Source organism: Cynocephalus volans, chromosome 1 (genome assembly GCF_027409185.1).
Source record: "Cynocephalus volans isolate mCynVol1 chromosome 1, mCynVol1.pri, whole genome shotgun sequence".
In the NCBI taxonomy this organism is placed as follows: domain Eukaryota; kingdom Metazoa; phylum Chordata; class Mammalia; order Dermoptera; family Cynocephalidae; genus Cynocephalus; species Cynocephalus volans.
This window is the reverse complement of record NC_084460.1, coordinates 151,520,979-151,547,531: the sequence shown is the minus strand read 5'-3', so window position 1 is coordinate 151,547,531 and position 26,553 is coordinate 151,520,979. Positions and strand designations below refer to the sequence as shown.

Below are 26,553 nucleotides of genomic sequence, written 5' to 3'. Positions count from 1 at the left end.
CGTCTGAGCCAGGGGGCGCAGCGCGGCAGTGGAACGCCTCGGGTCTCGGAGGGGGTCGCGCAGGTGGGCGGCGGGAGATCACCGAGCCGGGTCAGTGCAGAAAAGAGCGTGAACAGCGGGACAAACCCCTACGGAGTATGCAGCTCAGCACGTCCATCAGCCCCTGCACTTATTCGCGTAAGAAAGTAATAACACAGACAGCAACAGGACGGTCATACATCAGTTCAGAGTGGGTCCAGGCGGTTCTGGGACGACCACACTTGCCCTAAGGCCCTGGGAACCCCTAATTCCAGCTTCCCTCGGGACAGGAGGAAAAGCAGGAAGCAAGGCTCATCTCCCCGCAGTCATCACGGAACCCGCGCACGGAAGACCCTTGCAACCGCTCGTCGTCTCCCACGTTCTCGTAACCCCGCAAGCCCCTGACTCGCCCCGCCGCGACCCCACAAGCGGGAGAAACGTGCAGCTGCCGAAGTGAGGGCAACGGCCGCGGCTTCAGGCGCCGCAGTGCGCAGGCGCAAGAGCACGACGCGCAGGCGCCGCCTAGAAGTGACTTCTCCAAAAAGTGTCTTAGTTCCCGGTCACCTGAGCTCCGGGCGGTGCGGCTGCGGTAGCTTCGCTGATACGTCCTCCGCGGGTCCTGCCTGGAGACCCCGCCCTCTTCTCCTGCCCCTCCGCTCCGCCACCCCGAACCCTTCAAGGGCCTGTCCTTTCCCTCCTGTCGTTTCCCAGTTTCAGGCCGGACCGGGCCGAACCGGGCCGCCCGGGTGCGGTCCCTGACCATGGCGTCCCTCTTCAAGAAGAAAACCGTGGATGGTGAGTTCGAGGCCTGGCTCAAAAAGCCCAGCTCTGCCTTTCCCCGGGTTCTTTTGGGGGCTTCCGGACGCGATTTTGGCTGCTGTCCCTAGGGGCGGGGCTGGATCAAGTCGCCCCACAGGTGACCGCCCTCGCTGCGTCACCTGTCTGCTTCCCTATTCTCATTCTCTCCACCTCAACCTCACCTGGGCAAATTGGTTTCTTCCCTCTGATAACGCTCCCCCCACCCTCGATTTTTCTTTAGCTGGCTCCTGAGCTTTCCGAGGAGGCGGGGTGCTGCTGGCCCTTAGACTTAGTGATTTGGTGAATTTCTTGTTGGCTGCTCCTTCAGTTTGAAGATGTACTACTTCTTCTAGGCATCCAAACAGGAAACTTGTGTGTTGGAGCTGGGGGAGGGGGTAACAGGCTCCAGTTAGAAAATGAAATTGGGTCTGGGCAGGTTCTCTGGTAAGAACACCGCATCAAGAGATGTGAAACAAATGCTTCTTGATTGAATACAGTAGAAAAAGAAAAGAAACCCAAGGACCTGCATTTAGTTCATAATGGATTTTTCTCCCTTATGATTATCTTTTGCTAACTAAAGTAAAAGATGTGGTATGATAGGTATTATCTGCATAGAAGTTTAACTTTTAAAGGTTCTTGCTTTGTTTCATACATTTAGCTCAATGTCATCTTAGGGAAAAAAGTGAATGTACAAGTTTTCTGGTGTTCATATGCAATGCCTTTTAAGTACATTTATATAACACTCATTAATTAGTGTTGATATTTTCGTTGACTGCTACCAGGAATTAAATTTATTCAAAATTTAAAAAAAAAAATTGTTTCCCATTACATGTTGAGTCTAGGTTGTTGCTGATTCAACCAAAGAATCACTTCTTTGTAAAGGTCTAGCTCTGCCACAAAAGGAGCAGTAGTAGCTAGACAGTGATTGGTACAAACAGTGCTCCATCCGGACCTGGGGGTAACTCCTTCATTCCTTTGTGTTGACTATTGCAATGCTGGCAAAATTATTTTGGGGAGGATCTCAAAGATATCTGGACCCTGCCACTTTACCCTTCACTTCAGCACATAATACTGTTTTACCTCTAATTTATCACGTAGCATAATAGTTATGCTTATTCTGAGTGACTGAGAAAAAATTGGGGGGGGGGTATTGACTTTATTAATTGATAAATATCATTTACAATACCTGGAATAACTACCAACTTGGTATATGATGTAATACAATTATGTGAAATAGGTTTTATGTGTTTTTTTTTCTGAGAATGCTGTTTAATTTTTAATATGGCACTTTAGTGTTTCAGTACAGTTATTGCGTAGAATTCTGAAGTGGGGGTGGGGAGGCTTATTTTCATGTTTAATTTTTATACAGTGAGAATTTTTCTTGCTGTTTAGCTTTATGTAGGGAGATTTTACTAAATAAAGGAAAAATGATTTCATCTCTTTACTGTGATGTTACAAACTGAATTAATTTTTTTCAACATTAAAAACCAAACATTATAGTTTTAATTGCTTAATACCTGTCAAATATTTTCTAAGACATAAATCTCTGTTCCATGCTTCCTGCTGCTTTTGGCTATCCCATGACTATTTAAAGTGTAGAGAAGAGGAAAAAAGAAAAGACAATGAGGATGTGCACTGAGGATGTTTAACTGTATACTCATTTGTGGTCAAGTTAATTCCTCCAAGAAATAATGTTTTTGCTGAATAGACTTATTTGTGGGGGGAAAAAGTCTTAAGGACTTTTGCTAGGAACTGTGTCACTAAATTAAAGATCTATGTGTGAAATTTCTGAATGTATATTTGGCCACCATGTACATTTACTATAACTACCAAGTTGCATACTTGATATTTTCTTAAATTATCATGTCAACTCAAATCACTTACTGACATTTTAATTGATGTGTATTTTCATTATTTTGATATAGAGTTTTACTGATGTTTTACTCCTTGTTTTATTGAAAGGAAGGTTTTTTGTTGTTGTTGTTTTGTTTAAAAGGTGACAGCATTCTTAGCAGTAATAAGGCTATATATTATGAAATTTAATGTATTTTTATGCATTTCTCTCAGATACTTGAACATGTTGATTATTGATCATAAGATCTTTTACTGTATGCTGACTTTTTATGTTTCTGCAGTAATGAAATTCTGATATATAAGGGAAATATAACTGCTTGTAGATCTGGGGAATAATTGAATCTTTTTGTTTCTTTGGATTGGCTGGAAGAGTTATATACTGTGTCATTAAAGACTACTGCACATGTAAATTAAAAAGGGAGACAACATTACAGCACTTATTACTATTCAGAGTTATGTTTAATTCATTTTTGACACAAAGATGAACAAGTCTCTGTAGTGTATACTTTGTTACAGAAATTAATGAGAGTTGTACTTCAATGCCCTTGAAGAGGATTCTTTAGAATTTAAAATCACAATTGAGTGCTTGGATTTCCTTTTACTGACTTATAGAATACATACATATATTTAGTGTAATGTGTTTATCTACAGTGTCCCCCCCCCATGTGGACTAATAGTGACCTATTTATTGAAGCTAATTATGAACCTGTAAAATCAGGATGCCATGAGGACTTGTCAAAAATGAACTGAACATGCCTCTTAAAAAGTGAAGTTCTTTAAGCAGTATATAATTTTTGTCTGTTGTCCCCAGTAAAGATAAATTTGAGTTCCTACTCTAAGGCAGCACTGTGGTAAGCATTTTGCATGCAGTATCTTATTTCTCATAAAACTTATGCAATAAGTACTATTATTATCCCCATTTTATAGATGAGGAAATTGAGAGGCAAGGGACTAAGCAACTTGCCCAGATCATACAGCTACAAAGTAGGAGAGCCAGGACTTGATCCCTGTGAATATTATCTTTGTTATTTTTTTTTTTTAATTGGAGATCGATCCTTGGCACAGCTTAATTTTGTTGTTCTTGTTAAGTACATGGAATTCTCACCTTTTGGTAGGTAGCATGCAATGTTTGTCTTTTGTGTGCAAACCACACTTGTTTCTCTAAGGCTTTGTAGTAGTAGAACTTTAATTTCTAGTTGTGGTAGAACTGGAAATAACTCTCATTTTACTGACTCTCCTTGGACCCAGCATTTCTTAGAAAGTGTAGTCCAATCTCCTTTTGTTCTTCATCTAAACCTCTTGAAGACTCCTTGCAAATAGTGACATGTCCTATCTCCACTTTATTTCTCAGACACCCCAATTCTACAGCAGTTTGCTTTGCATCTTATGTAATGATATCTTGCTTAGATAGTCAGTGACTTCTAGATCATTAAATCCAATGGTCATTTTAGTTATCATTTCTTGGACCTTTGTTTTGCATTCAATTCTGATGATAACTTCTACAAAATTCTCTTGGCTTCCATGGCATAACACTCTCTTAATTTCCCTCAGACTCCTCTGACCACTCCTTTTCTTTCTCCTTTCAGATTTTCTTTTTTCTCTTCTCTTCTTTTTTAACCTACCTCTTAAATGTTAGTGTTCTTCTTGCTTCCATCTTGGGCTACCACTGTTCTAACTGTATACTCTTTCCCTACACGATCTTATCCATTCTTATTTTAGTTACAGCTTCAGTGCTGATGAGTCTGAAATTTGTATCTTTAGATGTATTTTTTTAAATTTCAGACCAATATCAGTATATCCAACAATTTGTTGAATATCTGCACCTGGAAGTTCCAAAGTACCTAAAATTAGAGATTCCAAACAGAATCTGTCATCATCTCCTTTAAATCAGTTTCTTTTTTTCTTTTTTTTTTTATTATTTTAATTTATCAATATGCAATATAGTTGATTTCATGCCCCTTTACCAATTCCTTCTTTTCTTCTTTCCCCCCTTCTCCCCTCCCCCATCAATATTGTATTTGTTCACTTGTCTTTTTAAAAGTGTTCCTCATTTTCCCTTGACCTGCCTATTAGATTTTAGATGATATAGTAAAATTCAAGGTGTACTTTCTAAATGGCATTTCAAACTTGACACCAAAAGTCAGAGATGTGATAAGCTAACCCAAGTCCCTTCCAGTTAATGGGGGAGTCAATTCTATCATAAGGTTCAGTACAAAATTTTTCAGTAGTAGAATTAAATATGGTGGAAGTTATCTTTCAGGACTACTTGCATCAGTCATGAAACCAGAAGATGAATGGTCCCACTGAAGCCAGACAAACGGTATGCAAACTTAGGCATTACATTTAAAGACTGACTTGGGAGGGTGCAGTCCTCTAAGACTGCCATTTACCTCACCAGCTCCACTTCATTGGGTCAGCTTGTTCCAAAGCTGGCACACAGCAGCTGTATCATATATACAAATGAACATAAACTTGAAAACATTAATGAAGTAGAGGGGCCAGCCCGTGGCTCACTTGGGAGAGTGTGGTGCTGATAACACCAAGGCCAAGTGTTGGGATCCCTACATAGGGATGGCTGGTTAGCTCACTTGGGAGAGTGTGGTGCTGACAACACCAAGTCAGAGGGTTAAGGTCCTCTTACCGCTCATCTTTAAAAAAAAAAAAGAAAAAAGAAAACATTAATGAAATAGCTGTCAGTTAAATGCAACAGCTTTGAGATTTGGAAGGCAATCTTCCAGATAAATATGAAATTAACTGGACAATTGCTCTAGTCTGAACCTGGGCTTACGTCTGTTTCTGACATTTTTCTATGTGTGTACTTAGACATGCCAATTAGAATATATAGGCACTGCTGCAAGTGATGTGTCTGTCTTTCCTCTCTGGAAACTATAGCATAATTCTGAGTTTTAGAAATTAAGAATTACAAAGTTATTTTGCAAATGAATAAACTTAAAGAGATGTTGACCATGTGCCATTTGTAGGTATTAAGTTGTTTAGATTTCAACCATATAGCTTAAATTAATAGTTTTTTTTTTTTTTTTTAGATTCCAACTATAGAACTTAAAATCATTCTGAGTGGACCACATGCAAATATTATTACATTTGAAAATTACAAAATCAAATAATTGCCTTCAGCCATCTGATCTTTGACAAAGGCACCAAGCCTACACACTGCGGAAGAGACTGCCTTTTCAGCAAATGGTGCTGGGAAAACTGCATATTCATTTGCAAATCAGTTTCTTTCCTGAGTTTTCCTCTTCCAGTGTTGGCAATACTTGATTTTGCCCTCTACCTTCAACTGATTACCAAGTGCTGCTCTTTTTGCCTCTTAAATGTTTGGCACATGGTCTTCCTCTGTGTGCCTGCAACTCCTGGCTCTAATTCGGTTTCTACTTATCTTGCACTTTATTCCATCACCTTTCTGCCTTTTTTTCCCCCTGTAGCTTCATTGCCCTTAAAATCCTTCATCTGCAAAGTTGGATGTATGAATGATATACCGGAAACCCAAATCTGACGGTGCTGTTCCTCTTGTAAACCCCTTTATTAAATCTCTGGTACCTGCTGGATTAAATGTGAGCTTTTTAATAATGCATGTAAGTCTCCTTGAACTGGCTCTTGCCTATCTTTATAGCCATGTCTCTGGACATTTTATTGTCCATCAACACTGATCTATCCATCAGTATCTACCATACATTTTCTCACTAGAACATACAAGGGTACTTCAAAAAGTTCATAGAAAGATTCATATTATACTTTGATTCTGTTTTTCCATGAACTTTTTGAAGTACCATTGCATTTTTGCTTATGATGCCCTTATACCTAGAATTCTCTTTTTTTTTCTTCCTAGAGCTAACCTGAACAATCTCAGGTTTCCCTCTTATTTTTTACATTATTGCCTCTCACCGTGAACCTTGGTGCAAGTTCATAGATAATTTGAGGAATTCTACAGACAGAAGAGGAAAAAAGCTTCTTGGTTGTTGTCTCTTTGGGGTGATATCTGTATATGCTAGTTTTTCGGAGTTCAGAATGTGTGACGTTTTAGCTAAGTCAGGATAAATCTCCTGTCTAGAGGTCAGTTGTGGTGCCATATTTCTGATATGTTAAGAAGAAATTAAATTTACCATCTATATAAACTGAATCTCTTTCAGAAACACTTATTCTTTCTTCTAGAATAAAATGCAACATTCTCATGGTGATGCCTACAGTGTCCAGATCTTTCCTAGGATGTTGTATGTCCCCTTAGTGCTCATTATTCTGAATATTTAAAAACGCTAATTTTACTTTCTATTTGATCCTGACATTCTTGGCACACCAGAGAAAAATAATTGAATGTGGGATTCAGTAACGTAGAACTCTCTTCTGAGCACTTGTCTTAGCAAAAGTTTCTCTGTACTTTTAGAACAGACATTTCTGTAGGAAAACGTCTTCCCTCTGTATTTCTCCGTGCCCAGCATGACACCAAAGACAGGTGTTTCTTTTCATGCCACCGTTGCCCATCTTCAAGCCATAGGTCTGTGAGACTTTTCTTCCAGGGGAGCTTTTCTCTCATTCCTTCATTTATTTAAGCTGAAAAATGCCTTTGACAGTTTTCTGAACTGAAGCTGTTATTGATGATGTCACCAAAGCCTTTGTCTTTGAAGACCAAATGAGACCCAAAGGTCTGCTGACACATGCCTATCTCAAACCTTCCTTCAGCTCTTGAAAACACTGACATTTTAATAATAATAAATTTCTTTGGATGAATCCCTCAGGGCTTGCATGATCTTCGAGACTTATTGGTAGGAGAAAAAAAATCTTTTTTTGGCTCCTTGTGCTAAACTCTTCCATTTTTTCTGTAGCGTTCCGCCTCTGCCTCTTCCTTCCAAGCAAGTCCTGCAGAGTTTTTCAGCTTCCACCTGGTTCTTAAGTTGATTGGCTCCCTTACCATTTGTAAAGCTATTGGCATGATTCTCTACTGTCCTTTTGTTTCCCATAGCTGTTTTTTGTTTTCGTTTTTTACCATGTATTAAAAGTGGTTGAGTTTCTGATGTATCATTTCCAAAGCCTGAGAAACAAATTTGGTCTGCATATCGAATTTCTCCTTACCTGCTCCCTCACTGTCATTTTCCTTCTCCCTCTGAGTAAATTGGGTTCCTAGAGCCAGCATTTCTAGGTACTGACTTTTAACATTTCTTTCTTATGCCTTAGCTTTTGAATTTGTAGCATTTTTGCAGTTTTTTCTTCTCATCAACCCAAGAAAATGTTACATCCCCACATAGCCAGGACCCCTTCCACTTTATTCATCAGTGAGCTCCATTACACCTGTTTTAGTCAAATTCACACTCACTCGGGGCTTTTCTTCTCTCCACAGTCATGATATAATGCTAATGCTAGTGTCCCATGCCCTCTGTTCCCACTGATGCCAGCTGCCACAGAGCTTGCAAGGTGATGTCAAAAGTAGAAGCTCCCTATCCCCTAAGGAATTTGATACTCAAAAGCCAGTTAATGGAGATGGTAAAGTGGGATGTGGGAATATTTTATGTTTCTATTTCAATTCATGTGGTGGTTAGATTTGATATAACAGATAGGCAATAAAATTGTATACATAAAAATGATTCTTTTTCTTAAAAGACATACATTTAAAAGCAGAAAATATGGTTTATTATATTAAAAAGCTCATCGTGACCTTACAGTAAAACACAAACACAGTACACATATATGGTAGAGTGGCTGGTGTCCAGTAGGCCAGCTTGAATCCCAAGTGGTGTGCTGTGCATGCTGTGCCTCAGTGCTCCTGAGCAGCGATGCTGAATGGCCCTGCAAACTCCAGATGGGCTCCCTCTCTTCCTCCAGAAGAAAGGCACTTTAAACTATATTACTCACAAATTAATGAATATCCATATTTATAGTTGATAATTACTTGTTGCTTTTGTCTTCACATGCGCAATTTGTATGTAAATGAATAGGATACAAGGAGGACAACCATAATTGGGCTTGGCCTCAAACCCCAGTAGAGAAACCTAGTGAGCTAGGCTGGACCACTTGGGAAGAGACTCTTTCTATTTCATTTTTATTTATGTTTTGACTTGGTTTTTTTTTAATTATTTTTTGTTTTCTGTAAGATAAATTTATTGACTCAGAACCAAAGAAGGCAGAAAGACTGTTTGTCTCTATCTTCTTAAGTCCAAACCTTAAGTCTGTAGCCTTAACTGTCTAGTGCAGGGATGTGTATTTCATTCAGTTAGGAAGAGCCTGAAAGGCTTAAGATAGGTTTTTAACACCCAGAGTTAGAAATGCCCAGGGTGGCTTTATCTAATCATTGTGCTGGGTGGGGAAGAGAAGAGGGGGTGGGTGGGGCAGACCCTTTTTACCTCCCAGAATGTTAACAGAAAGAGCACACCATACAATATGCATGCACCTTTGACATTTTCACAGTTTGAAAGTTTTCTATTACCATCTCTTATACAATGCGTCCCAACAACCCCACAAGGTAGATGAAATGCTAGAGTGTGAAAAATTCAGGGCATCCTCTTTTGCCTAAAGAAAGAAGCAGAGAAGGGACAGGAGCCAAGCACTGCATCTCTCCTAGATGTTGAGAGACCCTGAATATGTTTCTGACATTGTCTTGACTCAAACTGAAAAAGGAGAAAGGAGAAGAGTATAAAGGAAATAGCCGATTATTTTGATGCTCCGTATTCTAATTGTAGAAAGCTATCTGTTATAGTTCAGATTTTACTATTGTTAATTTTTTTTTGGTAACCAGTACATTTTATTATACATTTTAAAGGTACATTTTAAATAAGCCTGTAAGACAGATCCTTTTACATTTCAATATATATGTTTGTACTCCCTTAGATTACTATTAAGTATGATATATTGGTACAGTATTTAGCATGAAGTAAGGTGGGAATACAAATGAACAGACAAATAAATATATGTCTTCCCAGCTCTTAGAGAGCTTGTAATCTAGGGATGAAATCAGACCTACTGAGAGAAAAATCTAATGGAAAATAAACTTGGCCATAAAAACATTAAAAGTATCTCAGAACTGTTCTCATGTTATTCTTTCTGTGTTATTTAGAAAACCAATTCATTAAATGTACATTTAATATAGGGATTGTTTTAAAAAAAAATGAAGAGTAATTTGTTTTTGAAAGAAAGTGAGCTGAAACGCCGGGTACCGATTAAGCTTTATTAATGGAAGAAAATCTGGGCCGGCATGTGGCTCACTCGGGAGAGTGTGGTGCTGATAACACCAAGGCCACGGGTTCGGATCCCATATAGGGATGGCCGGTTCGCTCATTTCGGAGAGCGTGGTGCTGACAACACCAAGTCAAGGGTTAAGATCCCCTTATCGTTCATCTTTATAAAAAAAATAAAATATAAAAATAAATAAAGGAAGAAAAATCTGCCAGGTTGCACTCAAAATGGAGGGCAGCACCAGGCCTGGGGGTGGGAGAGCTTATATGGACTGTAGGGCGCCAAGGGCTGGCTTGAAGCAATCAAGGAGGGACATTGTGAGGGAGGGGCATTGCACCTATGCAGAAACAATAGGGTTTCTATTTTGCAGAAGTCATGAGACTCCTCGTTAAGGGAAGTAGGGAGGGGTTGGGGGCCATTTTGTGCTTGGCCTTGCCTAAAATGGTGCTGGTTATTATGTTCAAGATCTGTCAGTTTTATAAGGAAATTCTTGTCAGCTTGTATGAAAAGATGTTTTACTATCTTCTCCTACTTACCATAATATGTTTTAAAGTGTTATGATTGTGTTTTCATATGTAACATTTAATGCTCTGAGTTTATAGCTTAGAACTGTTTAAATATTAATAGGTCTGTTAATAACTATGAGGCTATGGAATATGTAGTAGTTAATTTTCTTTATTTTTCCTTTTATGATATACAGTGACAATTATGGTACATAAAATTAAGTTATATAAAATTAAGAAAAGTGAAATCAAACTATTTTGATTAAATTACATGTTTTGTTTAATCACGTTGTAATACTTGTTTTTCAGTAAAGATGGCTGTATTAGTTGCTACTCTCAGATTCTCAGATCAATTGTGTGTCCAACAATTCAATTACATTTTAACAGTAATTATCCAGGGTTAGAGCAGACAGTATAGGTTAAGAGCTCAGTCCCACAAGACTGTCCCCACTTCACATGCTGCCCATAAGTCCCAGGTTACTATATTCCTACAGCTTCATCTTCAGGTTTGATAATTTGCTGGGACAACTCTCAAAACTCTGGAAAATGCTTTATTTACTATTTCCTGTTTATTATAGAGGATACAGCTCAGCTCAGGAACAGCCGAAAAGAAGTGATACATAGGTTGGGGGTGGGGAACACAGTTTCTATGCCCTCCCTGGTGCACCACCTTCCCAGCACTGCAGTGTGTTCACTATCCTGGAATTTCTCTGAATCTGTTTGTTACAGAGTTTTTATAACGCAGTCTCCAGTGCTCCCCGTCCCCGGAGGTATGGGGGTGGGTTCGAACTGAAAGTTCCCTCCCTTTAATCAAGGGTTTGGTCTTTCTGGTGACCAGCCCCATCCCGAAGCTGTCAGCCCTATCCCTTCCGAGTCCCCTCATTGGCATATAATTAGGTATGCTAGAAAGGGGCTCAGGACATTCCAAGGATTTTAGGGCCTCTGTGCCAGGAACCCAGGACAAAGACCAAAGTTATATTTTTAATTATACCACCCTAGTAATAATATAAAAAAGTACATTGATAGAATGCTAGATCTTAGCAGTCCTGGCTTTCAGCAGTTGCTGTGTCACCTCTGGCCATAGCTTAACTTATCAATATAGTAGCTTCTCTTTTCAAGCAGTACTGTCATAGCTGTAGATGACCATCATCACTATCTGGTACTGCCATTTCATCTTATACTAGTTGAGTTTAAAGAGTCCTTAGTACACAAACGGGTTGTATTCCAGAAGGTCATCTGTAATTTCATAGTTTAAAGTTTAGAGCATATTTTCCATCAAAACAGTGGAGTAAGTGGTAAATGTTTTTATACCAGTCCATTAGCTTTGGCAAGATGGGGCACTAAGTCCAGAAGAAAAAAACTGTGTGTTTGAAGGTTGAAGATGAGGAGACTGATGATTGCTTTGGAAGAAAGGGGAAATGAAAGCTTTTTGTTTGTTTGTTTGGGGTCAGTCTATAATGTCTGGGAAAATATACTGTGTATTATGGGCTATCTTAGTCCATTTGCCTTTAATAGAATACCTGAAACTGAGTAATTAATAAGAAAGTGAAATGTATATTTTACAGTTCAGGAGGCTGGGAAGTCCAAGATCAAGGGAGCACATCTGGTGAAGGTCTTCTCCTTAGCGGAGACTCTCTGAAGAATCCTGAAGCTGCACAGGGTATCACATGGCGAGGGGGCAGAGCCTGTTTAATATGCTCACTTGCTCTCCTTATAAAACCACCAGTGCCCCTCTTATGACAACCCACTCATCCATTAACCCATTAACCTATGAATAGATTAATCCATTCATGAGGGCATAGCTCTTGCAATCCAATCACTTGCTAAAGGCTCCATCTGTCAACATTGCCAAACTGGAGATCAAGCTTCCATGTGAGCTTTGGAGGGGATAAACATTTAGGCCATAGCACGGGCTGAATTGTTCCCCCTCTCCCCCAATTCATATGATGAAGCTCTGACCCCTAATATGACTATTGGAGATAGGGCCTTTAAAGCAGTAATTAAGGTTAAATGAGGACATAAGGGTGTGGCTCTGATCCAATATGACTGGTAGAAAGAGATACCAGAAGAAGGTCATGTGAGGACACAGCAAGAAGGTGGCAATCTGCAAGCCAAGGAGAGAAGCCTTAGGAGATACCAAACCTGCTGGCACCTTGATCTTGGACTTCTGGTCTCCAGAACTGTGAGAAAATAAATTTCTGTTGTTTGACCTATCCAGTTTGTAGTGTTTGTTATGGCAGCCCTAGTAAACTAATACATCATGTTATTTTAGAATAGGATCCCAACCAGTGTTCCATGGCTTTGTTATTGTTTTTTGTTTTGTTTTGTTTTGTTTTATTGAATCATAATTGATTATGCATATTTTTGGGATTCACTGTTGACATATGTTGATCAAATCAATATTGCTAGTATGTATATTGTTACAAATTGTACTTATTCTTTATGCTCCTTGTCCTATCACTCCTTATCCCCCTTCCTCTCCCCCCTCCCACCACTGATAACCCTAGATTTCTTTTCTCCCTCAGAAAGAGTAACGGTTATTCTGTTGATTTGTTGCCTAGATGATCTGTCCAATGCTGAAAGATGTGTTCAGGTCCCCCAATATTATCATAGAGCAGACGTTATTGTTTTAATTGTGGTGAAATATCACATTAACCATTATAAAATGAATAAGTTCAGCGGAATTCAGTACATTAACAATGGTGTGTCATCACCACCAATATCTAGTTCCAAAACCTGTCATCACCTCAAAATAAAACCTGGTACCCGTTAAGCAGTGACTCATTCCCCCCTTTTGCCAACCCCTGGCAACTACCAATCTGCTTTCTGTCTTTATGGGTTTACCTCTTCTGGATATTTCATATAAGTGTAATTATAAATTGTGACCTTTTGTATCTGGCTTCTTTCACTTAGCATCAGGTTTCTGAGATTTATCAGTGTTTTAGTATGTATCAGTACTTCATTTCTTTTGACAGCTGAGTAATATTAATATTTCATTGTATGTACCACATTTTATTCATCTGTTTATATTCAGTTGGGTTGCTTCCACCTTTTGGCTAATGTGAATGGTGCTTTGAACATTCATGTAAAAGTATTTGAGTACCTGTTTCAGTTCTTTTGGGTAATATCTAGGAGTGGAATTGCTGGGTCATATGGCAATTTTATGTTTTACTTTTTGAGGAACCACCAAACTGTGGTTTGGTGGCCACTACAGTGGCCAAACCATTTTATGTTCTTACTAGCAGTGTGCAAGGGTTCCATATCAATACATCCTCAACAATGCTTGTTATTGCCTTTTTTTTTTATTGTAGACATTCTAATGGATGTGAAATATTATCTCATTTCCCTAGTGATTAGTTACGTTGAGCATCTTTTCCATGTGTTTATTGGCCATTTGTATATCTTCTATGGATAAATGTCTATTCAAACCCTTTGCCCATTCTAAAACTGGGTTGTTTGTCTTTTGTTCTTGAGTTGTAAGAATCCTTTATATATTCTGGATGCTAGACTCTTATCTGATGTATAATGTTCATATATTGTCTCCCCTTTTGTAGATTGTCTTTTCACTTGATAATGTCATTTGATGCACAGAAGTTTTTAATTTTCATGAGGTCCAATTTACCTTTTTTTTTTTTTTTTTCTTTTGTTGCTTATGCTTTTAGTGTCATATATTAGAATCCATTGCAAAATCTCAGGTCATGAAGATTTACTTCTGTATATTCTTCTAAGAGTTTTATGATTTTAGCTTTTATATTTGGGTCATTAATCTTTCCTGAGTGCTAATTTTTAATGCATGGGGTGAAGCAGGGGTCCAACTTTATTCTTTTTCATGTGGCTGTCCAGTTGTCCCAGTACCATTTGATGAAGAGACTACTTTCTGTTGTTGTTGTTTTTAATCTACCTCTTCATTAAAAAGTTACTTTAGTAAAGTAAATAAGATCACAGGTTCAGGAGACAGAATGCTTGGATCCAAATCTGGTATTACTGCTTACTACCTATGTGACCTTGGACAAGTTATTTAACATTCCTAACACTCAATTTTCTTATATATAAAATAGAAAAAAATCAACTTCATAGCATTATTATGGATAATAAATTTTATAATGTATGTTAACAAGATTCCTGATAATAAGTGTAAAGCTAGGGCTAATGTCAGAATCCTGCCGACATAGCCAATTGTCAAGCTACACAACTACACCAGTTGTCGAGTAAGGCAAATCATAACTAAAGCCAAAATGTTTCATTATTTTAGTTATACTATGTTTACATTTATATTGTTAGAGCTAGGGCTCAGACCCTTCAAACCCATTGTACAGACTGGGTCCCCAGACCCCTCACACGCAGGTCCATGCTAGGTAATTGGGAAAGATCCCAGGAGCTGTTGGCAGAGGACATGTGCTCAGTCCTCAACAATGGCAGCAGCACCTTACAGGTCCAGCAACTTACAGGTCTGGCGGTGGTGGCGGCCTCTCGGAGGGTCTTGGGGGCCCTGGCAACAACAGCCTCACAGCAGCATAGCAGCCTCCTCGTGGCCCCCCAGAGACGGGCACTGGGGATCAGAGCCACTCGGCCTTTATACTTAAGTCCATAACCCAGGACACCTGGGTGCACATGCGCAATTACATTAGACAGTAACCAAGGAACACCTGGGCGCACATGCATATTTAAATCAAATGCTTGGCAAGATTCTGAACATCCGAGGGGCCCTGACCATTTTCCTACATTTTCTCAACAATAAGATTAGTGTTGACAAGAATTTATATCGCTTTATGTAATCTTTTAAAGAAATCACTATTTAGTAACAGCTAACCCAAATTACAGTCCATCAGGCCTAAAGCAATAGTTCAATTCTTCAAAAGGTAGTTCTAAAAGAATCCAGATAAATTGAGATAAATTAGAAAGACTATGAATAGACACTTACAGTATATCAGGGCATTTTGTATGCTATTTACTCCTTAAAATAATCACTGTTTTATAAATAAGAAATCTGAGATTTACAGTATTAACTAACTCTTCCAAGATATAATTATATAATGATCGAGAGTAATGGAGAAGATGGGATTCAAATCCAGATCTGCCTCATTATAAGGTCTGCTGTTTCATTCTGTTATGACTTACTGTAGGGGGGGAAATAGATTTGATAAATACATGACCTGCCCTCCTTCCTGAAATTTTATATAGTATTGGAGTAAGGAGAGATGAAAAGGTTATATATTTGTGTGTGTGTGACATATACATAAAACATTGTACTTGTATGCTAATCATTTCTCTAAGGGAATATTTTATTGCGATTTAATTTATACTTTTGGTTAAACCTCAGACTGTAGGATATTTGCACTCATCGTTAGTCAATTATTTTATAATCAATATTTATAATACAAACTTTAATATTTGACTAATTTTTTAGTATGCTAAATTGAAAGAAAAAAATTAACATCTAGTAAATCTAGATTTCTTCTTTTTATTGTCTCTGAGTTTCGTATTTTAAACAGTATTGAAGAAAATTTTACAACCCATAAATTTAGGTTTCTTTTGTGATTCTCTTAGATGTGATAAAGGAACAGAATCGAGAGTTACGAGGTACACAAAGAGCTATAATCAGAGATCGAGCAGCTTTAGAGAAACAAGAAAAACAGCTGGTAAGTAGAACATTAAATTTCAGTTTAACTTTTCAAACAAATTTGGAAATTAGTGTTGGAATAATTAGGTAGCTAGGAAAAAGGCACATGGCAGGTGGTAAGTGATTTACTTGACTGAGAAATGGCATTTAGTGCCTTCCTGCATTTTCTGCTTACCTTTGTTTATTGTGTCATTCTGCTGATTATAGAATCAAGTTATTCTTCAGTTTGTGAAAGTCATGAATGCCTAGGAAGAAATATTGCTCAAAACAGAACCACCTTATTCTTAGTTAACAGCAAAGATAAAATAGTCATGGAAAACAAAAGAGGGTTACAAAAAATATATATGTATGTTAACTTGTAAATGCCTTACTTGATATTTTAAAGATTATTGAGTCTGTGACAATGAATATACTTTTTTTTTTTTTTTAATAGGCTCGTCTGGTTCATCTTTAAATAATCTTTGTGCTATGTTCTTAAACATACATTGTGGCAAGTCTTTTAAACAAAACTCAGCTTTATTGAGGTATAAATGACATGAAACAAACTGTACATATTTAAAGTATACAATCTGATACATTTTGACATATGTATAAATTCGCCAAACCGTTGCTACAGTCAAAGTAATGAATATGTTTATCATCCGCAAAATTTCCTCATGCCCTTTGGAATCCCTCCTACCCACCCCTCCTTGCCTGTCTCCCTTCTCCCCAGTGAGGAAAATACTGTCACTGTAAATTAATTTACATTTCTAAAATTTTATGTAAGTGGAATCATATAATATGAACTCTTTTTTAATATGGCTATTTTAACTCACATAATTATTCTGAGGTTAATCAATGTTGTTACATGTACCAGTATTAATTACTTTTTATTGATGAGTGTTATTCCATTTTTTGAGTGCTTCTCAATTTGTTTATTCATTTGCCAGCCCACGGACATTTGGGTTGTTTCCGCATTTTGGTTATTTTGAGTGAAGTTGCTATAAAAATGCAAGTGTAGTCTTTGTGTGAACATATGTTTTCATTTCTCTTGGGTATATTCCTAAGTGGATTGTTGGGTCATAAGGTAAATAAATATATGTTTAACTGTATAAGAAAATGCTAAATGATCTGCAAAGTGGCCGTATTGTTTCCCTTTCCACTAGCAACGTATGAGAGTTACACTTGTTCCACATACTTGGAGTTGACAGTCTTTAATTTTAGCCATTCTAGTGGATGTGTAGTAGATTGTCATTTTAAATTGCATTTCCCTAATCACTAGTGATGTTGAACATCTTTTTATGCACCTATTTGCCATCTATGTATCTTTTTTGCCAAAATATCTATTCAAATATTTCACCCAATTTTTTCCATCGAGTAGTTTTATTATTTATTTGTAATAATTCCTTATATGTTTTGGAAATAAGTGCTTTATTAAGTATATGTTTTATAAATACTCTCTTCCAGTTCTAAGCCTTGTCTTTTATTTTCTTAAGTATCTTTTGAGGAACAAAAGTGTGTTTTCCTTTATTTTGATCAGTACAATTATTATTCTTCTGTGTTTAGTACTTTTAGTGTCCTATCTAAGAAATCTTTGCCTAACCCAAAGTCACTAATATTTTCTCTTCTGTTTTCTTCTGGAAACATTACAGTTTTAGTTCTTAAATTTCAAACTGAATCATATTGACTTAAGTTTTAGTATGGTGTCAGGTAAGGGTAGAGATTCACTTTCTGCATATGGAAATTCAGTTGTTCCAACATAACTTGTTGTTAATATCTTTCCCTTGTCATCTTTGTGGAAAATCAGTTGTCCAAATATTTGTGGTCATCTTTCTGGGCTCTATTGTATTCCATTGATTTATATAATTATTCTTAAGCCAATACTATGCTGTTTTATTACTATAGCTTTATAGTAAGTCTTAAAGTTAGGTACTGCTAATCCTTAGAATAAACGTGTCAATTTCTACAAAAAAAGAAGATCAGATTTTGACTGGGATTATATTGAATATGTAAACCAATTTGGGAAGATTTAACATCTTAATATTAAGTCTTCTGATTCATGAACATATCTCTCTTCATTTGTTTAGATCTTTAATTTTTGTCACCAGTGTTTTGTACTTGTAAATATACAGGTCTTGCACTTCTTTTGTCAAATTTATCTCTAAGTATTTCATATTTTTGATACTAAATAATATTTTAAGAACAAATTCAATTTCTGATTTTTTGCTAGTATATAGAGATATTAAATTTTTGTATATTCATCTTGAATCTTGTAACCTTCCTAAACTCACTCTTATACCCTTTTTGTAGATTCCATGAGATGTCTACACAGATAATCATATCAATGTGAATAAATAAAATTTCATATCTTTATTTCCAATCTTGAAACCTTTTCATTTTCTTTTCCTTTTCTTACATGGCTTTCTTACACTGGCTAAAACTTCTCGTACAATATTGAGTAGAAGTGGTAAGAGCAGACATCCTTATCTTTTAACTTATCGTAGGGGAAAAGACATTCAGTCTTTCATGATTAAGTATGATTAATTATTGGCTTTTTATAGATTGAAGAAGTTTCTTTTTATCTAGTTTATTAAAAGTTTTTATCAGAAATGAATTTTGCCAAATGTTTTGTTTGTTTATTTGCTTGGTATTTTTTGCATGTGTTGAAATGATTGTATAGTTTCTGTTAATATAGTGAATTACATTGATCGAATTTCAAAAAAAACCCAAAAAACAGTGTTTTGTTCCTAGCATATACACTGCTTGGCACTGATGTATTTTTTTTTTTTAATGTATTTTCAATTTGCTGAAATTTTGTTAAGAATATTTGTATCTGTGTTTATGAAAGATCTTGATTTGTAGTTTCACTTTTTTGCAGCATTTATATTTGATTTTTGTATTAGGGTAATAATGCTGGCCTCGTAGCACGAGTTGGCAGGTGTCCCTAACTTTTCATTACTGGAAGGCTTTGTATATTTCTTCCTTAAATGTTTGATAGGATTCATCAGTAAGTCATTTTGAGTGAAGTTTTCTTTGTGCATAAGTTTTTAAACTGCAGTTTTTTAAAAAATAGATATAGAGTGGGTTAGGTTATCTGTCTTGTTGAATGAGCTTTGGTAGTTTTAGTCTGTCAAGTATTTTGACCATTTCTACTAAATTTTAAAATGTAATAACATATTATTGATTATAATGTTTTCTTATTATCCTTCAACATCTTTAGGATATGAAGTGATGCCCTTCTTTGCGTTCTTGACATTTGTAATTTGTGTGTTCTTGCTCTGTCCCAGTTTTTTCCTTCATCAGTGATTTATCAATTTGATATTTTGTAATATTAAAAAAAACACAGCTTTTGGTTTCATTCATTTTCTCTACTGGTTTTTCTTTCCTAGTTTATAGATTTCTTGTTGATATTATTTTCATCTTTTTGCTTACTTTGTGTTTTATTTTCTCTCTTTTTCTGCTTTATGTTGAAGCTTATGAGGTATTCATTTTTCAGATATAAACTTTATTGCTGTGATTTCCTTCTAAGAACTGTTTTAACTGCAGTTTACAAATTTTAATATGTTGAATTTTAATTTATTATGTTCAAAATGCTATCTCATTTTCTCTGTTTTTTTTTTTTTCTTTAACCCATGGCTTATTTAGAACCATGCTTTTTAATTTCTGCTTATTTGTAATTTTCTTTTTGTATATTCTTTATTAATTTTCAATTTAACTTCATTGTGGTACAGTAACATACTTTGTATGATTTTAATCATGTTTTCTGATGCAAAAGTGGAATATTTTGGTTATTGTTTAGTATATACTTGTAAAGAATGTACATTTTGCTATTGGTGATGTAGTTTCTTATGAATGTCAGTTAGGTCAAATTGGTGATAGTATTTAAATCTTCTAATCATTATAGATTTTCTGTCTACTTGTAACAATTATAGCAGTATACTTAAGAGAGGAGTTATTGATAGATACCTTTCCTGCTGTATATTTTTCTATTTCTCATTTCAGTTCTGTTAATTGTATAGTTGTACTTCATATATTTTGAAACACTGTTAGGACATCCATACACATTTAGGATTATCTTGATATCTTTATGTATTGATTCCTTTATCATCGTGAATTGCCCCTTTTTATTTCTGGCAGTACTCCTTTTTCTCAAGTTTATTATTAATGTAGCCGCTACAGATTTACAAATTTTTATAGTATGTATTTTTCCATTCTTCCACCTAGCTTTGTTTTTATATTTAAAGTTGGTCTCTTGAGATGGCATGTAATTGGGTTTGCTCTCTTATGTAACCTGATAGTCTGCCTTTTAATTGAAGTGTAATGTGGACCATTTCATTTAATGTAATTATCTATATTATTAGTTTTAAATCCACCACCTTGCTCTTTATTTGCTCTGTCCCACCAATTCTTTGTTTGTTCCTTTTTTTCCACCTACTTAGTTTGGACTGAGTTGTTTTTGTTTTTGTTTTTGTTTTCCTTCTGGGCTGTATGTCTGTACTGTTTTTTTATATTTGCCTTGGATTTGACGATGAAGGTACTAGTTCTTCCCTTTCCATGTAAACATGTGGGTGGAATAAATGGCCCTCTCAAATTATTATTTTTTTCCTTGACTTTATGACAACCTGTTCCCTTTTTCATGATTAAGGAGAAAGGGTGTATGTATGTTAAATCTTCTGAAAAAAATTATTGAGACTAACCCTCAGTGATTTTATTCTCCTCCTTTCATTTCCTCTCTTAGGAATTAGAAATTAAGAAAATGGCCAAGATTGGTAATAAAGAAGCTTGCAGGGTTTTAGCCAAACAGCTTGTACATCTTCGGAAACAGAAAACAAGAACATTTGCTGTAAGTTCAAAAGTCACTTCTATGTCAACACAAACAAAGGTGATGAATTCCCAAATGAAGATGGCTGGAGCAATGTCTACCACAGCAAAAGTAAGTGAGGACCTTTATATTCATAGATTTATAGTTTTCTCAAAGATATTTAAATATTGACATTCAAATAAGATTTAAAATCACTTCCTGGTATATATATGATATAGAATCTGTAATTTTTAGTAAAATGATTTATAATAATAAATAATTCAGGCAAGTACTTCTAGGTATTTATTGATATGTTTTAATATAATGTTTCTTGTTTTAGGACATTTCCATTTTCCCAAGATCAAATGTAGCTTCTCAATTTATAAAGTTGACTTAAAAGTATTTGATTTTTTTCCCTTGTTAGATTAAATTAAGTTAATCTTAAATTCCCTTAAATTTGGGCTTCTTATTGTATTAAGTTATAAGTTCTGACTACTTTTGAGTAATAGTTTCCTCTTGATTATTTTTTGTTAATGTGTCAGACACATAAATACTGTCAAAAGACTTATCAGGTAATGTTTTTCAGGAATTTATGTTTAACTTACTGCCTTATATATAATCATTGTTTCTTCTGTAGAGGTTAAAAGATTCTGAGCCTCTCAATCATTTAATAAATAATGAGCTTCACAATGTATATCAAATACTATGAGTAATCAAAAGAGGTTTAAGACAAGGCTCTTCTTTCACAGAGTTTACATTCAATTGGGGGGGAGCTTACGTCTCAGTAGAAAGCACCCACTATATTTGTACATCAGTCTGTGCTGAGCTTCATTGAACTGCCCATTGCACTGTCTTAGAAAATATCACTAGGTGTTAGATGTAGGGAAAGAGGAGTATGAATATGAAAAGGAAAAATATCCACAGAGGAAACTACAGGTTTACATTAGGAAAATGGTATATGCAGTTGATTCCCATTATTCATGGTTGTTATGTTCTATGAAGTCAGGAATAGAGAAACAGCGAATATTGAACTGTTTGTTGCTCCTAGAGGAAATACAGAGTTAGGTTCCGGTGAGTCTTTTGTCACATTTTCATCAGCCAATCCATACATAACCTTTTTTTATGTGTGTTTCTGTTTAAGTACACCATATTTAATATATGTTGTTGATTAATGTTGAGCTCACAGCCAAAAGCGCTATCACTCATGCCTAAACGAAATTTATCTAACGTGTATTTTCTCCATAAGGCATATGGCATATTGTGGCCTTTTTTCACTTAGCAACACTAGGTAGCATTTTTATACTATGTGTGGGGACCATTTTAAACAGTGAAATCACCAAGAAAAAGCACAAAAGTGAGAAAAAGGACACTCATTTACAAATTACAAAAAGGACACTCATTTACAATATGAAAGCTGAGACAGGAAGCAGAGCATAGCCTTGTTTGACCTCAGCTGGAAGCCTGCACATTGGGTTCCTCAAATGTTTTGCTGCTCTGCACATGTCCGTAAATAAGCATTAAAGCACTGCAAGTATTGATTTGTGCTTACAAATAAATTTTAACGAGTAGGCAAATTCACAAATCAAAATCTACAAATAATAAGGATCAATTGTAACTCCTTTTTAGACAACAGAGCACATGAAAGTAGAATGCATCCATCTTATGAGGTACAAAAAGTACAGGGACACATTATGTTCTTTAAAAATACAGAGAAAGTTTCAGTCTTAGTTTTTCTTATTTAAGTCACTTTTAATGTATCTTAGTTATTTCACAGTGAAAAATACAGTTAATGGCAAGAACATTTGATTTCCTTTTTTGGTTTTACAAATGGACAGAACTAAATATCTGCCTGATTTGGGGAAAAGATCGTGTATGAAGATCACATACCAAGGCTCTATAAATTTCCAGTAGTGTTGAAGGGAAAGATTCATCATTTTGCAATTTTCTGCAAGTGGTAGAGCTAGGAGAAGATACCTAATTTGGTCCTGCCATATAGAGATGCGTGAGTTGCAATTCTTACTTAAATTTCTTTAGAAATATGTTCACACAGCAAATATTTCTTCAGGTCCTCTTGGTAGGAACTATAACAAGTGATGGGGATGAAATGGAAAGCAAAACCAGGCAAGGGCATAACCTTCATGGAGCTTACAGTGTAAGAGGCAGCTCATTTGAGAGACAGTGTGTATACTGGTGAGGAGCAGAGGCATTGGAGCCAGACTGTTGAGTTCAGATTCACTTCATTTAGTAGTTATGTGACCTTGGGCAAGTGATTTAGCCTTTCTGTGCTGAGTATCTCCATTTGTAATATAGGAATAATGGTAATACCTAGCACATAATGTTTTTGTTAGGTTTAAAAGTCATTTAACTTTAACATTATTATATGTAAAGTCCTTAGAATAGTGCCTGGCATGGAGTAAGATCATATGGAGGTACTTCAAAGAGTTCATGGAAAAATGGAATTGAAAGATAATATGAAACTTTCCATGAACTTTTTGAAGTACCCTTGACTAGGTGTTAGCTACTCTGTCATCATCATCATCATCATTATTGTTATTAGTTTCTTACAACAATAGTGTAAGTTACAATTAAAGTAATTTAGTTTACATCAATAAATGTAAAATTTTATTTATAGTGACTAAGATTTAACAAGGGTGTCTCTTCTAGTCTGAATGTGTCAAAGGCTACTTCCCAAAGAAAGTAGTAAACTGAAATTTGAAGTGTTGATGGTGAAAGCAAATGGAGAAGAGCATTCTAAGTGAGGGACTAGTATATGTGAAGGTCCCATGGCAGGAGAGAGCATAACACATTGTATTAGTCTGTTTTATGTTTCTATAACAGAATACCTGAAACTGGGTAATTTATAAAGAACAGAGGTTTACTTGCTTATGATTCTGGGACAGCTGCATCTGGCAGAGGCCTCAGGCTGCTTCTACTCATGGCAGAAAGTGGCAGGCAGCCAGCAAGTACAAGCAGATCACATGGCGAGAGGAAGCAAGAGAGAGAGAGAGGGGAGGTGCAGGGTTTTTTAAACAACCAGCTCTTGCGCAAACTAATAGAGCGAGAACTCACTCACTACCTGCCCCCCAGGGAGAACATTAATCCATTCATGAGGGATCTGCCCCCATGACTCAAATAGTTCCCAACACTGTCACATTGGGAATCAGATTTACACATGAGCTTTGAGGGGACAACACATCCAAACTCTATCACACATTTAAGAAAATAAAAGATCACTGTGCCTGGAGGGCAGTGGTGCCAAATGAGACTGTCTGGTTTAGCACAGTTCAGTTGTTGTTAGGCCTCATAGGCAAATTATAGAATTTGGCTTTCAACACTAACAGCATGGAAGCTGCTGGAGAGAGGTGTAGGAGTGGTTAGTGGGGAGTGGGGAGAATGTAGTGTCATACTTGAAAAGATTACTTGGTTGTAGCCTTGAATACTGATTATCTGAGAAAGGACAGTTTACTTCATATCTTTAGAAACAACATGTTTTCTATTGTATGGTGGCTTTCAATATACTGAATTTTAGGTATATAATACATAAAAACATATATACATATCTTTTATATATTATGTGTTTTATACATATAAATAATTTTTTCCATACTAGATAGCATTAGTCTCCTTTTATGAAATAAATTATATGAGTTTATAATATGAGAGAATTCTTTTCACATATTTTTGCACAATTTTTAAAATTTCTTTAAATCATGGTTTAAAATGTGTCATTAGATTACATGTGTGCTAGTATATACTCTAATTTTTAAAATTTAGACATTACCTAATTGCCATGTAACATGTAAATTTAGTTTTCTCATTTAAATAGCAGTGGTTTTTATGTTGATTTTTTTTTTTTTTTTACATGATATTTTTGCCTACTGTTCAGATGAGATGAGGTTTTTCACACTGGTCTATATTATACAGATGTTAAGCAGATGGTTTCCAAATGAGTATTTCATTTTTTTTCTGGAATACTTAACACTCTGTGTTTGATTATGGCAATATATATATCCCTTAAAAGTGTATCTATATTCTATGTGTTCCTTTTAGACTTATTCCATAGTAAAAGTTTTGTGATTACGTAGCTAACATGAATCTTTTCATATATTTAAAGACCATGCAGGCAGTTAACAAGAAGATGGATCCACAAAAGACCTTACAAACAATGCAAAATTTCCAGAAGGAAAACATGAAAATGGAAATGACTGAAGAAATGAGTAAGTTTAATAAGTTGTAATGAAATTTAGTTTTCTCATCTTTGAATTAATCATATTTATTTACTAGCAATTTCTTGTATCTGTTAGATATATATATATATATCTTTTAAATCAGAGTAGACTTGTTTTACTATAGGATAATTTATATTGAAGTGAACATTATTTCAGGTTTAGTGGCTCAAAAATGTACTTATCAATCTACTTCACTGACACAATGACATTAGAAAGTGAATTTTCTGTTTTGTTGGTTCACCTAAATTTGCCTTCTGCAATATACAAAATAGTTGGACTATCTTCTAAAAAGGTAAATCTAACCTGAAACTTGTTTGAAAGTAACTTCTTTGTTTCCTCCTCTACCCCTCCCCAGTCAATGACACAATTGATGACATCTTTGAGGGCTCTGATGATGAAGAAGAAAGCCAGGATATTGTGAATCAAGTTCTTGATGAAATTGGAATTGAAATCTCTGGAAAGGTGTGAACATCTTCTCTCAGAAATAGTTCCTACCACTTTTGTCACTTAATTGTTTTAAGTTGTCCTTTACTATTAGGTGCATGTTTTTATATTTGTTTCAAAAGTAAATCTCTTTGCAGCACCTCCTTATGTCCTAGTGCAAATGTTTGCTAATGAATGTTGTTTTCCTCTTTTCCTTTCTTTAATATAGATGGCCAAAGCTCCATCAGCTGCTCGAAGTTTACCATCTGCATCTACTTCTAAGGCTACAATCTCCGATGAAGAGATTGAACGGCAACTCAAAGCTTTAGGAGTAGATTAGTCAAAAAAGTCATAATATTTTTGCTTATTTATAATTGTTTAGTATAAACAAGGCACAGTGCAGATTCCTTTTACAAAACATACTTATTTTGCAAAAATGAAGACCATAAGTGAACAGTTGTATATTACCCCATGGCTATTTTGAATCCTTTGCCAAAGAATGACAATGATGCAAAAATGGAAACAGTTTGGATTTTAATTAGAACTATTTAGGAGTGATGATATGTAAAAAGTTGACTTCTGCATGGCACAGAGAAATTATATTCATTATTAGTGTCAGTTTATGTTCTAAATCTTTTCACACTGAATACAAAAATCTTGTTAAATGCCACTAGGCACCAACTTAAAGATACTTTTAAAAATATTAAAAGTATATTGTTAATTCTGTATCTGTTGCTTGTCTTTTGTAAGGGAGTATGTGTTATGACCATAGGCTGTTCTGCTGCCAAATTATTGTTAAATGATCTAAAAGAAGCGTGCTATTTAAACATCTGTCTTAAAGAAAAACTGTCATAAGCTTTTCTTTTTTCTTTTTTTTTTTTTTCCTTTGGGAGAACATTCTACTTGGTAAGTTTATTACCTTTCAAAATGTACTTGGCACCTGCCTTAAAGAACACAGACATATTGTGCATATCTTTAAATTATTTTAACTGGCAGAAAAGAATTACATTTTAAACTAAAATTGAGGCCTCTTACAAAATTATCCAAGTTCTCGTTTGTAAAGCTTATATAAGTGAATTGAATATAATTAGCAACAACACTGAATTAATTAACATTTTATACTAATGAAACAATATATTTTGATCATTC

The 26,553-nt window shown here is 35.7% G+C and overlaps 1 protein-coding gene across 1 annotated transcript; it reads left to right on the top strand.

Moving 5' to 3' along the window:
• Positions 1-630: 630 nt before the first annotated feature.
• CHMP2B (charged multivesicular body protein 2B) lies at positions 631-26,553 on the top strand. The gene is made up of 6 exons (XM_063110213.1): positions 631-813; positions 15,900-15,991; positions 20,690-20,884; positions 24,867-24,969; positions 25,337-25,443; positions 25,634-26,553. The coding sequence occupies exons 1-6, from the start codon at positions 780-782 to the stop codon at positions 25,742-25,744; spliced, it is 642 nt and encodes a 213-aa protein (XP_062966283.1). The 5' UTR covers positions 631-779; the 3' UTR covers positions 25,745-26,553.